General features: G+C 38.0%; 1 protein-coding gene across 5 annotated transcripts in view; it reads right to left on the bottom strand.

The window, feature by feature from the left end:
* Nucleotides 1–16,103, bottom strand: part of ELMOD1 (ELMO domain containing 1) — a 104,374-nt gene that overhangs the window by 18,530 nt on the left and 69,741 nt on the right. For all 5 annotated transcript variants that reach the window (XM_055422953.2, XM_055422948.2, XM_088842908.1 and 2 more), the window contains 2 exons: nt 4,991–5,124; nt 1,932–2,000 (listed from right to left, as the gene is read on the bottom strand). In XM_055422953.2, the coding sequence (XP_055278928.1) occupies nt 1,932–2,000; nt 4,991–5,124 (203 nt within the window). The remainder of the gene's footprint in view (nt 1–1,931; nt 2,001–4,990; nt 5,125–16,103) is intronic.

The raw sequence follows: 16,103 nt of genomic DNA, 5'->3' as shown, positions 1-16,103 counted from the left end.
GGGTTAATAAATATTTCTTTCAGACACTGGTGAAGGACAGTGGTGGTTTCAAGACATTCTGATTTGTATTCAATGGCATTTACCACCAATTTGAAGTGGATAATAGTTGAACTTCATCTAGTCAATTTTATTTGTAGCTTGAGGGACAAAGGATTTGCATGCCCCTCCACCCCACACATTCTAGTCTCTTCTTAAATAAGAGTAAACACACAAACCCTCAATACTTCCTCTCTGATGGCCAACACAGGATATAAAATTATAAAGTTTTTCTTTCAGAACGGTTCACAGGCAAAATTAATCCCTCTGCAATATTTTATTAACAAATATTTTAAGCTTCTTGCCACTTCCCAAGGACCATGAAGGATTCATGTCTTCTACCTAATGCTTCTCCACAGAATAACAGTGCACAGACTCCTCAGCCAATTTTAATTATAGAGAGTTCAGAATCTCTACATTAACAGAAACACGTAATTTGATGTGGCTAAAAAATTAAAATAGCTTGATTTTAGCCATGCAATATATGAAGAAAGAGGTAAGGGATCTTAGTGTTTTTCTCAAAGTAAATAAAAGGTTAAAAAAATGAAAATTTAACCTTATAAAAGATTATAATTATAAATTTGGGAAGAATAGTATAACTTAATGAATCTTAGCCATTGAAGCTACAGTCAGTGTAATATAAGAAGGGAGCCCCAAAGTCAGTCTACACCACTCACAGATTCTGAGAGTGGTATGATAAAATTTGGGACTTATTTAGTAATCATGAACACTAACAAGGACTCTGTTCACGCTGAGGAGAAAAAAGCGATACAAAAATATGAATATAAAATAGAAGAACTCCTTACAATAAGAGTGACTAAAGCATGTATATACTCTTCATAATAATGCAACTAAAAATACATTAATAGAGGAGTTAATACACTTTGTGCAACAAAATTCCCAAATAAAATGTCCATTTCATGGAGTAGATGGGATCAGAGATGTGTGGTAATGTGTTCAGCCTTTAGGTGACGTTTCAAAATGTTTTTCCAATAGACACGGCTGTAGAAAGACTCTGACATTTTCTATCAGGTCAGTCTAACCTGACTTTTCCTTTACCAAAACACAGGCCAAATATAATGAACTATATTATATAAAATGTTGGGGAATGTTTGCTTTTAGAAATTTTTCATGAATTTATATTTCTTGAAAAATTCTTACCCATACTTAGCCTAAAATAAAAGTGAGAAAAAGCAAAAGCAAAGAAAAATACCTTATTTCCTCTTTAGTGATATCCCTTAATGCAATCAGTTAAAAAAAATTTAGAAAGTTAAATGAAAACACAATTTACAATCTAGAATTTTATGAAGAAAATAAAAGAGCCTCAGCAATTTTAGACTTTCTCATTTAGTCTCTGAGTTCAAGACTTCCATCCTTCCCTCCATCCCCGCTCTGTGGTGGATTGTTTTTCACCGCTTTCATACTCTACTTTCTCCTTCTTCTATGCCCATCTCCTCAATCTTCCCAGACACCAGAGATACTACTAATCCCTTCAGGTAAATACATATTTCACTTGAACAGTGCCACTTTACATCCTAAAACCTGTAACAAGTCTGACATTTTAACCTTCCTATTCAGCATTTGTCAAAAGTGCTTGTTTGAAAGAGCTTTAAGCCTCACTTCTGGTGGGTTGACTCTCTTGAGAATCTCATCAATAGAGCCATATAGGAAATGAAGTTAATTCTACCTAATCTACAAAGCCCAATTCACCTTTTATTATTTTTTTTTCTTTTTTATTTATTTATTTATTTTAATTGGAGGCTAATTACTTTACATTATTGTATTGGTTTTGCCATACATTGACATGAATCTGCCCCAGGTGTACATGTATTCCCCATCTTGAAGCTCCCTCCCACCTCCCTCCCCATCCCATCCCTCTTATTCTTAATGATTACCTGCATTTGGGATGAAGAGAATCAGAGAGGACCTGCTGAGCTGCTGCAGCATCTCTTTCTGCAAAATACCTGCAGTTGGATGGAAAAGAAAACCATTACTCCAGACCTTTTGAATATATTCATTTCAATCCAATTTGAGGCCATTTCGGATTCAGAGATGGATACCAACATAAGTGATATCACTTGTTTCAGCTCCTCCAGAGAATGAACAGCTTTTCATAACAGAATTTTCCAAATACAATGAGGATCTAATAGGGTAGTTGTAAAACCCACAAAGTTTTAGGAATGATTCCAGTAGGTCTGAAAATTTAATTATGAACTTTACCATTCCCCAGAGAGCCAAAGATATTCTTAATGAGGGTTATAGATTCTTTTGTTTGCTTGCTTTTAATTTTACTTATTTTTTAATTGAAGGATAATTGCTTTACAGAAGAGGGTTACAGATTCTTAATAGGAAGGCAAGATGAGGCCCCTCAGAAGGCAGAAAAGGCCTGGATGAAGGCAATATGGTGAGAGGTTCTGACAGCCAAACAGCAGAGAAAGGATGAGACTAGATGAGGTTCAGTGTATTTTCTTGGAGAATATTCTTGGGCTAAATTTTGGATGAAAATATCTTACAGAGTATAGAGATGTAAAAATTCTGTTTTTGGGGAAAACGGGCGATGAATTTCCTGACAAATACAAAAAGCTTACATACCCTCAAAAATATATCATAAAAGTTACTTAATATAGATAATTATAAAATACAACTAAGTATAGCATATATTATTTGATTTGATGTGTATATAATTTCCTGAATATATCTAGAGGATAAAATAAGCTCTTAAATTTTCTTTCAAAAAGTTCAGAGATAGTCAGCAAATTTCATAAATGTATCCATGATTATTAATGAAATTGAGCCTCTTCTTACTTTTGTTGGTCATCTAGGTTTCTTCTTTTATAGTCTATCTGTTAATATTTCTTGGTCCAGTGTATCCAAAAATGCATTAAAATAAATAAATAAACCCTCAGAGCCTAATATACTGGAGATGGATCCTTTATCATGTATATGAATGTCAATCTTGGTTTTCATTCTATCTTTGGTGGCTTTATCTTACAGAAAGTTTCACTTTTAATGTCTGAGATCCATTGATTTCTCTTTTACAGCTTGTGTTTTGTGGTTTTTGTCTTTAAGAGATCCTTCTTTACTCACGTATTTCAAAGATTTTCTCCTAAAAGTTGTAAATAGTTGTTTTTGACATTCAACTTGTAAACTGAGGCAAGGTAGATATTTGTTTTTCAAATGGAAAGTCAACTGTTCCAGCTGTACTTATCAAAAGCTCATCCTTTACATACTTATTTGCAACCCCACCTTTACTTTTCTATTCATTCACACATTACATAATAATGTAACATTTAAAACACTTCATAAAAGAATGGGTGACTATTCAGATATAAAGAACAAACTAGTGGTTACCAGTGGAGAGAGGGAGGAGGGACAAAATCCGAGTAAAGGAGTAAGAGATACAAACTATTGGGTGTAGGACAAGCTATAAGGATGTATTTTAAAACATGGGGAATGGAAGCAAAATTTTCTATTAACGTAAATTGAATGTGACCTTTAATATTGTATAAAATATTTACCATCTTAAAAAAAGGCATGGGTGATTATTAAACTTCCTAAATTTAAAATAAAAGCAAAGATCTAGGGGGGAAATGGGTGCTATTAAAAATGTCATTTTTTTCTTTTAAAAACATATCACTACCCTTCCAAAGAACAACCTATAAGGACTCCTTTTTTCTTGAAAATGAATGGCTACAAATGACCTAAGTTAAGCATGAAAAAAATAATGAGGAAAATTATTAAATCACATAAACATACAAAAACCAGGATTTAAAATGATAATTTAAAAATATAGAGATAAAGCCCCCCCCCCAAAAAAAAAGTTTGATCACTAACAAAAGGACTAGGGCACCAACTCCTCCCTCTGAAAATTGGTAACTTATTTACTTGAGCAGCTATCCTGCCTGTATTTTAGAGAAACCAAACAACCATATTTAATAAAAGAAACTGTCTTTACAGAATCCCAGCCAAAAACTGTGGGAAGAATAACAAAATTAGAGAAGCACTCTACATACAATTAATTGGTTCAGTGAAGATCACTGGAGGAAATGGTTAAATGGCTAGATGGCAACAGAGCCGTCAGGCTGTGATTCCTCTGATTCACCTCAGCATAAAAGTGAGAGTGGGGATGCTATACTCTCAACATGAACCTATTCAAGTGTTTTTGAATATCTCTTATTTTCAAGAAATACCAGGATGGGTACAAATGCAAACAGACAAATATAGACTGCGGGACATTTTATAGTACAGAAAAGTTGACCAAGATTCTTGCATGAGTTTAACGACATGATTGGGGGTGCAAAAGGAGAGGACAGAGGGGGAGAAATTGCTTGAATTACAAAAGACCAGAGAGATAATCATTAAGTGCAATGCATATATCTTATATGGAACTGGATTATGACAAACCAGCTATAAAAGACATTTTTGAGAGAACTGGGAAATTTGAATATGGTCAGGATATAGATAATACCAAGGAATCATTGTTAATTTTGTTAGGTGTAATAATGTCATTGGGGTTAATGTAAGGTAATATTCATGTCTTCTACATATTGACATATGAGACTGAAACTACAAACAGTATAAGATTTTTATTAACATAATTCTACCGAAAAACAGTGCTGCAAGTATTTCAAAATGTCAATAATTACTAAATCTGGATGATCAGTATAAAGGCGATTCTTTATAATCGTCCCTCTGTTTTTGTATACAACTGAAATTTTTCATAATAAAATAAAATAAACTTGAGACTTGTTTAAAAGAATGCATGAAGTTTGCCAGATAAAAGGAAGATGGTAGTAGTTTTTTAAATTTTATGAACCTGAGTTGAAGTCAGAGGACTTGAATGTTTGCTTGGAGTCTTCTGGGAAGTGGCTTCTAGGACTAATAACTCAATTTTGACATTTCAATATGAGGCCAGACATCACTTTAAAACTCAACCATTCTTCATTTCACTTACTGCAAATTGTACAGTCCCAAAAGTCCCATTCCTCGGAAATCTGTTTTAGGATCATCACCTTGGAAACCAATTTCACACCATTGCTTAGAAATCCGGGATTCCAGTGGAGTATTGGGCTTCAAGAATTTCCATAACTGAAGACAAGGAAAAAATTAGTTTGTTAATATACACGCATATAATACTATTTCTTACTGGCTAAAATTTAGTAAACTACACTATCAAGAAGAACTTTGGAAATCTGAATATATGCAAGTATATTACAATTGCAGATCTGATTATCTTTCAATTATCTATGACAACAGCTCTCAAAGTATGATTGAAAGACTCCTTGAGGGAGCCTAAGATGTTTCCAGGAAGCCTGGGAAGCAAAAATTATTTTGTAATAGAACTAAGAGGTTAGTTGTCTTTTCACTCTCATCTTCTCATAAAAATACAGTGGAATTTTCCAGAGGCTGAATGACATGTGATGACGTCCTTGCTCTGAAGGCAATGGAATGTATACTTGTGTATATTTTAGTATTTTTAATCTTTCTATTTTAGTTCCTAGTCAGTGATATGTTTATGTGTATATGTGTATATACATACACAAAATCTTCCACAAAAGTTTTTTGGAATCTTCAAAAACATTGAAGAGAATAAAGAGAAGGGAAGAAAAGGAACAATTTTGAGGTCATGCATTATTCAAGTCCTCAGGAATGATTAGCTAACTTTATAGCAAAACTATTAGCAGCACTGTTAACAAAAAAGAAAGTGAACTGACTTGAGTTTTATTTCTCATCTATAACAGGGATGAGAATAAATAAGCATCATGGTGGTGGTGTATCATATAGTTGAATAAAGAAAGATGTTCTTGGATTAGAAGAATCAATATGTGAAAATGACTACACTACCCAAAGCAATCTACAGATTCAATGCAATCCCTATCAAATTACTAATGGCATTTTTTTTCACAGAACTAGAACAAAAAATTTCACTATTTGTATGGAAACACAAAAGATCCTGAACATCCAAATCAACCCTGGGAAAGAAAAATAGAGCTAGAGAAATCAACCTTTCTGAATTCAGACTATATTACAAAGCTAGTCATCAAGGCACATGGTACTGGCACAAAAACAGGCATATAGATGAAGGAAATAAGATAGAAAGCCCAGAGATAAACCCACGTACGTATGGGCACCTTAGCTTTGATAAAGGATGCAAGAATATACTATGGAGAAAAGACAGCCTCTTCGATAAGTGGTGCTCAGAAAATGGGACAACTACATGTAAAAGAATGAAACTAGAACACCTTCTAACACCATACACACAAATAAACCCAAAATGGGTTAAAGACTTAAATATAAGGCAGAAACTACAAAGCTCTGAAGAGGAAAACATAGGCAGAACATTCTTTGACACAATTCACAGCAAGATCCTTTTGACCCACCTCCTAGAGTAATGGAAATAAAAACAAAAATAAACTAGCAGGACCTAATTAAACTTAAAAGCTTTGGCAAAGCAAAGAAAACTATAAACAAATGAAAAGACAATTCTCAGAATGGGAGAAAATAATTGCAAATGAAACAACTGACAAAAGATCAGTCTCCAAACTATACGAGCAGTTTATGCAACGCAATATCAGAAAAACAACTCAATCAGAAAATGGGCAGAAGACGAAAACAGACATTCCTCCAAATAAGACATACAAAGTGGTCAACAAACACATGAAAAAATGCTCAACATTGCTCATTATTAGAGAAATGCAAATCAAAACCCCCACGAGGTATCACCTCACACCTGTTAAAATGGTCATCATCACAAAGTCTACAAACAATAAATGCGAGAGAGAATGTAGAGAAAAGGGAACCCTCTTGCCTTGCTGGTGGGAATGTAAATGGATACAGTCACTATGGAGAACAGTATGGAGATTACTCAAAACACTAGGAATAAAACTACCATATGACCCAGCAATCCCACTACTATGCAGATACCCTGAGAAAACCATAATTCAAAAAGACACATGTACCACAATGCTCACTGCAGCACTATTTACAATAAGTAGGACATGGGAGCAACTTAGATGTCCATTGACAGAAAATGGATAAAGAAACTGTGGTATAATCTATACAATGGAATGTTGCTCAGCCATAAAAAGAATGAACTTGAGTCAGTTGTAGTGAGGTGGATGAATCTAGAGCCTGTTATACAAAGTGAAGTAGGTCAGAATGTGGAAAATAAATATCATATATTAATACATATATATGGAATCCTGAAAAATGGTACTGATGAACCTATTTACAGGTCAAGAACAGAGACACAGAAGTAGAGAATGGACTTGTGGATACAGCGGGGGAAGGAGAGGGTTGGATGAATTGAGAGAGAAACACTGAAATATATATACTCCCTTGCGTAACACAGATAGCTAGTGGGAAGTTGCTATCTAACACAGGGAGCTCAGTGTGGTGCTCTGTGATGACCTACACGGGCGTGATGGTGGTGGGGAAGCTCAAGAGGGAGAGGATGTGTGTACACTTAGAGCTATTTCATGTTGTTGTACAATACTGTAAAGCAATTACACTTCAATTAAAAATAAAAATATATTGTCACCCTGCTTTTTTAACTTGTATGAAGAGAATATAATGCGAAATGCTGGACTGGATGAAGCTCAAGCTGGAATCAAGATTGCTGGGAGAAATATCAATAACCTCAGATATGCAGATGATAAAACCTTTATGGTGGAAAGTGGAGAAGAACTAAAGAGTCTCTTGATGAAGGTGAACGAGGAGAGTGAAAAAGCTGGCTTAACTCAACATTCAAAAAACTAAGATCATAGAATCTGTTCCCATCACTTCATGGCAAATAGATGGGGGAAAAAAGTGAAAACAGTGACAGACTTTATTTTCTTGGGCTCCAAACTCACTATGGACTGTTACTGCAGCCATGAAATTAAAAGATGCTTTCTCCTTGGAAGAAAAGCTATGACAAACCTAGGTGGTTTAGTCACTAAGTCGTGTCTGACTCTTGTGACACCATGGACTGTAGCCTGCCAGGCTCCTCTGTCCATGGGATTCTACAGGCAAGAATACTGGAGTGGGTTGCCATTTCCTTCTCCAGGGGATCTTCCCAACCCATGAATCGAACCCGGGTTTCCTGCACTGCAGGCAGATTCTTTACCAACTGAGCTATGACAAACCTAGACAGCATATTAAAAAACAGAGACATCACTTTGTCGACAAAGGTCCATATAGCCAAAGCTATGGTTTTTCCAGGAGTCATGTGCAGATGTGAGAGCTGGACCAGAAAGAAGGCTGAGCACCGAAGAATCCATGCTTTAGGACTGTAGTGCTGAAGAAGATTCTCGAGTCCCTTGGACAGCAAGGAGATCAAACCAGTCAATCCTAAAGGAAATCAACTCTGAATATTCACTGGGGGGGAAGGAACAAGATGGCGGAGGAATAGGATGGCGAGACCACTCTCTCCCCCACAAATTCATCAAAAGAACATTTGAACACGGAGTAAAGTCCACAAAACAACTTCTGAATGCTGGCAGAGGACATCAGGCACCCAGAAAAGCAGCCCACTGTCTTCGAAAGGAGGTAGGAAAAAACATAAAAGATAAAAAGAGAGACAAAAGAGGTAAGGACGGAGCTCCGTCCCGGGAAGGGAGGCTTTAAAAAGAGAGAAGTTTCCAAACACCAGGAAACACTCTCGCTGGAGAATTTGTGGCGAGCCTTGGAACCTCAGAGGGCCACATAACTGGGAGGAAAAAGAAAGAAATAATTAAAACCCACAGATTACCCGCCAAATGGTAACTCCCAGCGGAGAAGCAGCGCAGATGCCTGCATATGCCATTAGCAAGCGGGGGCTGGGCAGGGAGGAGCTGGCTGAACTGCTTAGAGAGAGGACTGGGCTTGAATGCTGCCAGAACAATCTGAGAGAACTGGGGATAGCAAAGCAGACTGGGATAGCTTCCTCACGAAAAGGCGGAAAGCTCTAACCTAAGACTCCACCAGCCCCTCTCACAGAACAAAGGACGGAGCAGAGCAAGCCAGCTGAAATAGGCCCATTCCCCATCTCCCAGCCGAGACAGGCAAGGGAGGGCAGCCAGAGCTGGGGGGGGCAACCGCGGCCCCAGAAAGGCATCCGATACCAAACTGCAGGCAGGCTTCGTTGCTAATCAAGACTTCTTGGGCTTGGGCCTGTCGATATCCGCCTGAGAAGATGCGCCGGTTGTACACCCAGAAAACCGAGTGGCAGAGACTGGGGAGGCGATAAGTTGCAGCGACCGTGCTCACCAAACACCTGGTCACCTGAGCTGCTCGGACCGGGCAAGGCACAAAACGCAGGCGCGACCAAGTCTGCACCTTTGTGGAGTACCCGAGAACCTGAACTTGAGCCACTCAGACCTGGGAAGTGCATACAACCCAGCGCGGGCCTCGGACAGTTTCCTGCAGAGCAACCTAGAGTCTGTGCAGTGTAGACTGGGACAGCACATGCGCTGTGAGTGGGGGCAAACCCAGTGTGGCCGAGACGCTGCGATCACTCCCCACAAACGCCAGAGATATTTGTCTGCAGTGTTCCTCCCTTCCCAGACAGGACTGAACAACTGAGCCTTAAAAAGTGTCCACCCACCCCCTAGTGTCAGGGCGGAAATTAGACACTGAAGAGACCAGCAAACAGAAGCTAAAACAGAGGGAACCATCTTGGAAATGACAGACAGAGAAGTCTAGAGGCTACTCCAAGAATAAGATCAAAAACCAGAGGCAAGAGGCTTAAGCCCAAATCCTGAGAACACCAGAGAACTCCTGACTCCAGGGACCATTAATCAATAGGAGCTCATCAAATGCCTCCATACCTACACTAAAACCAAGCACCACCCAAGAGTCAACAAGTTCCAGAGCAAGACATACCACACAAATTCTCCAGCAACACAGGAAAATAGCCCTGAGCTTCAATATACAGGCTGCCCAAAGTAACTCCAAACCCAGTGACATCTCATAACTCATTACTGGACACTTCATTGCACTCCAGAGAGAACAAATCCAGCTCCACCCACCAGAACACCGACACAAGCTTCCCTAACCAGGGAACCTTGACAAGTCACCCGTCTAACCCCACATACAGAGAGGAAACTACATAACAAAGAGAACTCCACAAACTGCCAGAAGAGGGAAAGGCCACCCCAAGCAAAGCAATATAAGCAAGATGAAGAGGCAGAGAAATACCCAGCAAGTAAAGGAACAAGATAAATGCCCACCAACACAAACAAAAGAGGAGGATATAGGGAATCTACCTGATAAAGAATTTTGAATTTTGATAGTGAAAATGATTCGAAATCTGGAAAGCAAAATGGAGTTACAGATAAATAACCTGGAGAAAAGGATTGAGAAGATGGAAGAAAGGTTTAATAAGGACTTAGAGGAAATAAAAAAGAGTCAATATACAATGAATAATGCAATAGATGAGATCAGAAACACTCTGGAGGGAACAAACAGTAGACTAACAGAGGCAGAAGACAGGATAAGAGAGCTAGAAGATAGAATTGTAGAAATAAATGAAACAGAGAGGAAAAAAAGAAAAATGAATTAAAAGAAACGAGGACAATATTAGAGACCTCTGGGACAATGTTAAACGCTCCAACATTCGAATCATAGGAGTCCCAGAAGAAGAAGACAAAAAGAAAGACCATGAGAGAATACTTGAGGCGATAATAGTTGAAAACCTCCCTAAAATGGGGAAGAAATATCACCCAAGTCCAAGAAACCCAGAGAGTCCCCAACAGGATAAACCCAAGGTGAAATACTCCAAGACACATATTAATCAAATTAACAAAGATCAAACACAAAGAACAAATATTAAAAGCAGCAAGGGAAAAGCAGCAAATAACACACAAGGGGATTCCCATAAGGATAACAGCCGATCTTTCAACAGAAACTCTTCAGGCCAGGAGGGAATGGCAAACATACTTAAAGTGATGAAAGAAAATAACCTACAGCCCAGATTACTGTACCCAGCAAGGATCTCATTCAAATATGAAGGAGAAATCAAAAGCTTTACAGACAAGCAAAAGCTGAGAGAATTCAGCATCACAAACCAGCTCTTCAACAAATGCTAAAGGATCTTCTCTAGACAGGAAACACAGAAAGGTTATATAAACTCAAACCCAAAACAATAAAGAAAATGGCAACAGGATCATCAGTTCAGTTCAGTTAGTTCAGTCGCTGTCGTGTCTGACTCTCTGCGAGCCCATGAATCACAGCACGCCAGGACTCCCTGTCCATCACCAACTCAGGAGTTCACTCAAACTCATGTCCATAGAGTCGGTGATGCCATCCAGCCAACTCATTCTCTGTCGTCCCCTTCTCCTCCTGCCCCCAACCTTTCCCAGCATCAGAGTCTTTTTCAGTGAGTCAACTCGATGCATGAAGTGGCCAAAGTATTGCAGTTTCAGCTTTAGCATCAGTCCTTCCAATGAACACCCAGTCCTTTAGAATGGACTGGTTGGATCTCCTTGCAGTCCAAGGGACTCTCAAGAGTCTTCTCCAGCACCACAGTTCAAAAGCATCAATTCTTCGGCGATCAGCTTTCTTCACAGTCCAACTCTCACATCCATACATGACCACGGGAAAAACCATAGCCTTGACTAGATGGACCATGGTTGGCAAAATAATGTCTCTGCTTTTTAACATGCTATCTAGGTTGGTCATAACTTTCCTTACAAGGAGGAAGCGTCTTTTAATTTCATGGCTGCAATCAGCATCTGCAGTGATTTTGGAGCCCAAAAAAATAAAGTCTGACACTGTTTCCACTGTTTCCTCATCTATTTCCATGAAGTGATGGGACAAGATGCCATGATCTTTGTTTTCTGAATGTTGAGCTTCAAGCCAACCTTTCACTCTCCTCTTTCACTTTCATCAAGAGCCTTTTGAGTTCCTCTTCACTTTCTGCCATAAGGGTGGTGTCATCTGCATACCTGAGGTTATTGATATTTCTCCCGGCAATCTTGATTCCAGCTTGTGCTTCTTCCAGCCCAGTGTTCCTCATGATGTACTCTGCATAGAAGTTAAATAAGCAGGGTGACAATATACAGCCTTGACGTACTCCTTTTCCTATTTGGAACCAGTCTGTTGTTCCATGTACAGTTCTGACTGTTGCTTCCTAACCTGCATACAGGTTTCTCAAGAGGCAGGTCAGGTGGTCTGGTATTCCCATCTCTTTCAGAATTTTCCACAGTTTATTGTGATCCACACAGTCAAAAACTTTGGCATAGTCAATGAAGCAGAAATAGATGTTTTTGTGGAACTCTCTCGTTTTCTCCATGATCCAGCGGATTTTGGCAATTTTTACCTCTGGTTCCTCTGCCTTCTCTAAAACGTGCTTGAACATCTGGAAGTTCACGGTTCACATATTGCTGAAGCCTGGCTTGGAGAATTGAGCATGACTTTACTAGCGTGTGAGATGAGTGCAATTGTGTGGTAGTTTGAGCATTCTTTGGCATTGCCTTTCTTTGGGATTGGAATGAAGATTGACCTTTTCCAGTCCTGTGGCCACTGCTGAGTTTTCCAATTGCTTGCATATTGAGTGCATCACTTTCACAGCATCATCTTTCAAGATTTGAAATAGCTCAACTGGAATTCCATCACCTCCACTAGCTTTGTTCGTAGTGATGCTTTCTAAGGCCCAGTTGACTTCACATTCTAAGATGTCTGGCTCTAGGTCAGTGATCACGTTATTGTGACTATCTTGGTCATGAAGATCTGTTTTGTACCGTTCTTCTGTGTATTCTTGCCACCTCTTCTTAATATCTTCTGCTTCTGTTATGTCCATACCATTTCTGTCCTTTATCAATAATTACCTTAAACGTAAATGGGTTGAATGCCCCAACCAAAAGACAAAGGCTGGTTGAATGGATACAAAAACAAGACCCCCACATATGTTGTCTACAAGAGACCCACCGCAAAATGAGGGACACATACAGACTGAAAGTGAAAGGCTGGAAAAAGATATTCCAAGCAAATAGAGACCAAAAGGAAGCAGGAGTAGCAATACTCATATCAGATAAAATAGACTTTAAAACAAAGGCTGTGAAAAGAGACAAAGAAGGAAATTACATAATGATCAAAGGATCAATCCAAGAAGAAGATATAACAATTATAAATATTTATGCATCCAACATAGGAGCACCGCAATATGTAAGACAATTACTAACAAGTATGAAAGGCGAAATTAACAACAATGCAATAATAGTGGGAGATTTTAATACCCCACTTACATCTATGGATAGATCAACTAAACAGAAAATTAACAAGGAAACACAAACTTTAAATGATACAATAGACCAGTTAGACCTAATTGATATCTATAGGACATTTCACCCCAAAACAATGAATTTCACCTTTTTCTCAAGCACACATGGAACGTTTTCCAGGATAGATCACATCCTGGGCCATAAATCTAGCCTTGGTAAATTCAAAAAAATTGAAATCATTCCACGCATCTTTTCTGACCACAATGCAGTAAGATTAGATCTAAATTACGGGAGAAAAACCATTAAAAATGCCAACATATGGAGGCTGAACAACACGCTGCTGAATAATGAACAAATCATAGAAGATATCAAAAAAGTAATCAAAATATGCATAGAAATGAATGAAAATGAAAACACAACAACCCAAAACCTCTTGGACACTGTAAAAGCAGTGCTAAGGGGGACGTTCATAGCAATACAAGCACACCTCAAGAAACAAGAAAAAAATCAACTAAATAACCTAACTCTACATCTAAAGAAACTAGAAAACGAAGAAATGAAGAACACCAGGATCAGTAGAAGGAAAGAAATCGTAAAAATTAGGGCAGAGATAAATGCAAAAGAAACAAAAGAGACCATAGCAAAAATCAACAAAGCCAAACGCTGGTTCTTTGAGAAGGTAAATAAAATTGACAAACCACTAGCCAGACGCATCAAGAAACAAAGGGAGAAGAACCAAATCAATAAAATTAGAAATGAAAATGGAGAGATCACAATCGACAACACAGAAATACAAAGGATTATTTGAGAATACTATAAGCAATTATATGGCAATAAAATGAATAACCTGGAAGAAATGGACAAATTCCTAGAAAAGTACAACTTTCCAAAACTGAACCAGGAAGAAATAGAAAACCTGAACAGACCCATCACAAGCACGGAACTAGAGGCTATAACCAGAAATCTTCCAGCAAACAAAAGCCCAGGACCAGATGGATTCACAGCTGAATTCTACCAAAAATTTAGAGAAGAGCTAACACCTATTCTATTCAAACTCGTCCAGAAAATTGCAGCAGAAGGTAAACTTCCAAACTCATTTTATGAGGCCACCACCCTAATCCCAAAACCAGTCAAAGATGCCACAAAAAAAGAAAACTACAGGCCAAATTCACTGATGAACATAGATGCAAAAATCCTTAACAAAATTCTAGCAATCAGAATCCAACAACACATTAAGAAGATCATACATCATGACCAAGTGGGCTTTATCCAAGGAATGCAAGGATTCTTCAATATCCGCAAATCAATCAACGTTAATACACCACATTAACAAACTGAAAAATAAAAATCATATGATTACCTCAATAGATGCAGAGAAAGCCTTCGACAAAATTCAACATCCATTTATGATAAAAACCCTCCAGAAAGTGGGAATAGAAGGGCTATATCTCAACATAATAAAAGCTATATATGACAAACCCACAGCAAACATTATCCTCAATGGTGAAAAACTGAAAGCATTTCCCCTAAAGTCAGGAACAAGACAAGGGTGCCCACTCTCACCACTACTATTCAACATAGTTCTGGAAGTTTTGGCTACAGCAACCAGAGCAGAAAAAGACTCTACCAGAAAACTACTAGAGCTAATCAATGAATACAGTAAAGTTGCAGGATATAAAATCAACACACAGAAATCCCTTGCTTTCCTATACGCTAATAAGGAGAACATAGAAAGAGAAATTAAGGAAACTATTCCATTCACTGTTGCAACAAAAAGAATTAAATACTTAGGAATATATCTACCTAAGGAAACAAAAGACTTGTACATAGAAAACTATAAAACACTACTGAAAGCAATCAAAGAGGACACTAATAGATGGAGAAATATACCATGTTCGTGGATTGGAAGAATAAATATTGTAAAAATGAGTATACTACCCAAAGTAATTTATACATTCAATGCAATCCCTATCAATCTACCAAAGATATTTTTCACAGAACTAGAACAAATAATCTCACAATTTGTATGGAAATACAAAAAACCTCGAATAGCCAAAGCAATCTTGAGGAAGAAAAATGGAACTGGGGGAATTAACCTGCTGGACTTCAGCATCTACTACAAAGCCACAGTCATCAAGACAGTATGGTACTGGCATAAGGACAGAAATATAGATCAAAGGAACAAAACAGAAAGCCCAGAGATAAATCCATGCACCTATGGACACCTTATCTTTGACAAAGGAGGCAAGAATATAAAATGGAGAAAAGACAGTCTCTTTAACAAGTGGTGCTGGGAAAACTGGTCAGCCACTTGTAAAAGAATGAAACTAGAACACTTCCTAACACCATACAGCAAAATAAACTCAAAATGGAGTAGACAGCTAAACGTAAGACCAGACTCTATAAAACTCCTAGAGAAGAACGTAGGCAAAACACTCTCTGACATAAATCACAGCAGGATCCTCCAAGACCCACCTCCCAGAATACTGGAAATAAAAGCAAAAATAAACAAATGGGACCTAATTAAAATCAAAAGCTTCTGCACAGCAAAGGAAACTATAAGCAAGGTGAAAAGACAGCCTTCAGAATGGGAGAAAATAATAGCAAATGAAGCAACTGATAAAGGATTAATCTCCAAAATATACAAGCAGCTCCTGCAGCTCAATTCCAGAAGAATAAATGACCCAATAAAAAAATGGGCCAAAGAACTAAATAGACATTTCTCCAAAGAAGACATAAACATGGCTAACAAACACATGAAAAAATGCTCAACATCCCTCATAATCAGAGAAATGCAAATCAAAACCACAATGAGATACCATTTCACACCAGTCAGAATGGCTGTTATCCAAAAGTCTACACGCAATAAATGCTGGAGAAGGTGTG

The sequence above is a fragment of the Moschus berezovskii genome, chromosome 14 (genome assembly GCF_049115385.1).
Source record: "Moschus berezovskii isolate FMDL1 chromosome 14, NW_MosBer_1.0, whole genome shotgun sequence".
Classification (NCBI taxonomy): domain Eukaryota; kingdom Metazoa; phylum Chordata; class Mammalia; order Artiodactyla; family Moschidae; genus Moschus; species Moschus berezovskii.
The sequence above is the reverse complement of the archived record's forward strand: the minus strand, read 5'-3'. Positions and strand labels throughout refer to the sequence as shown.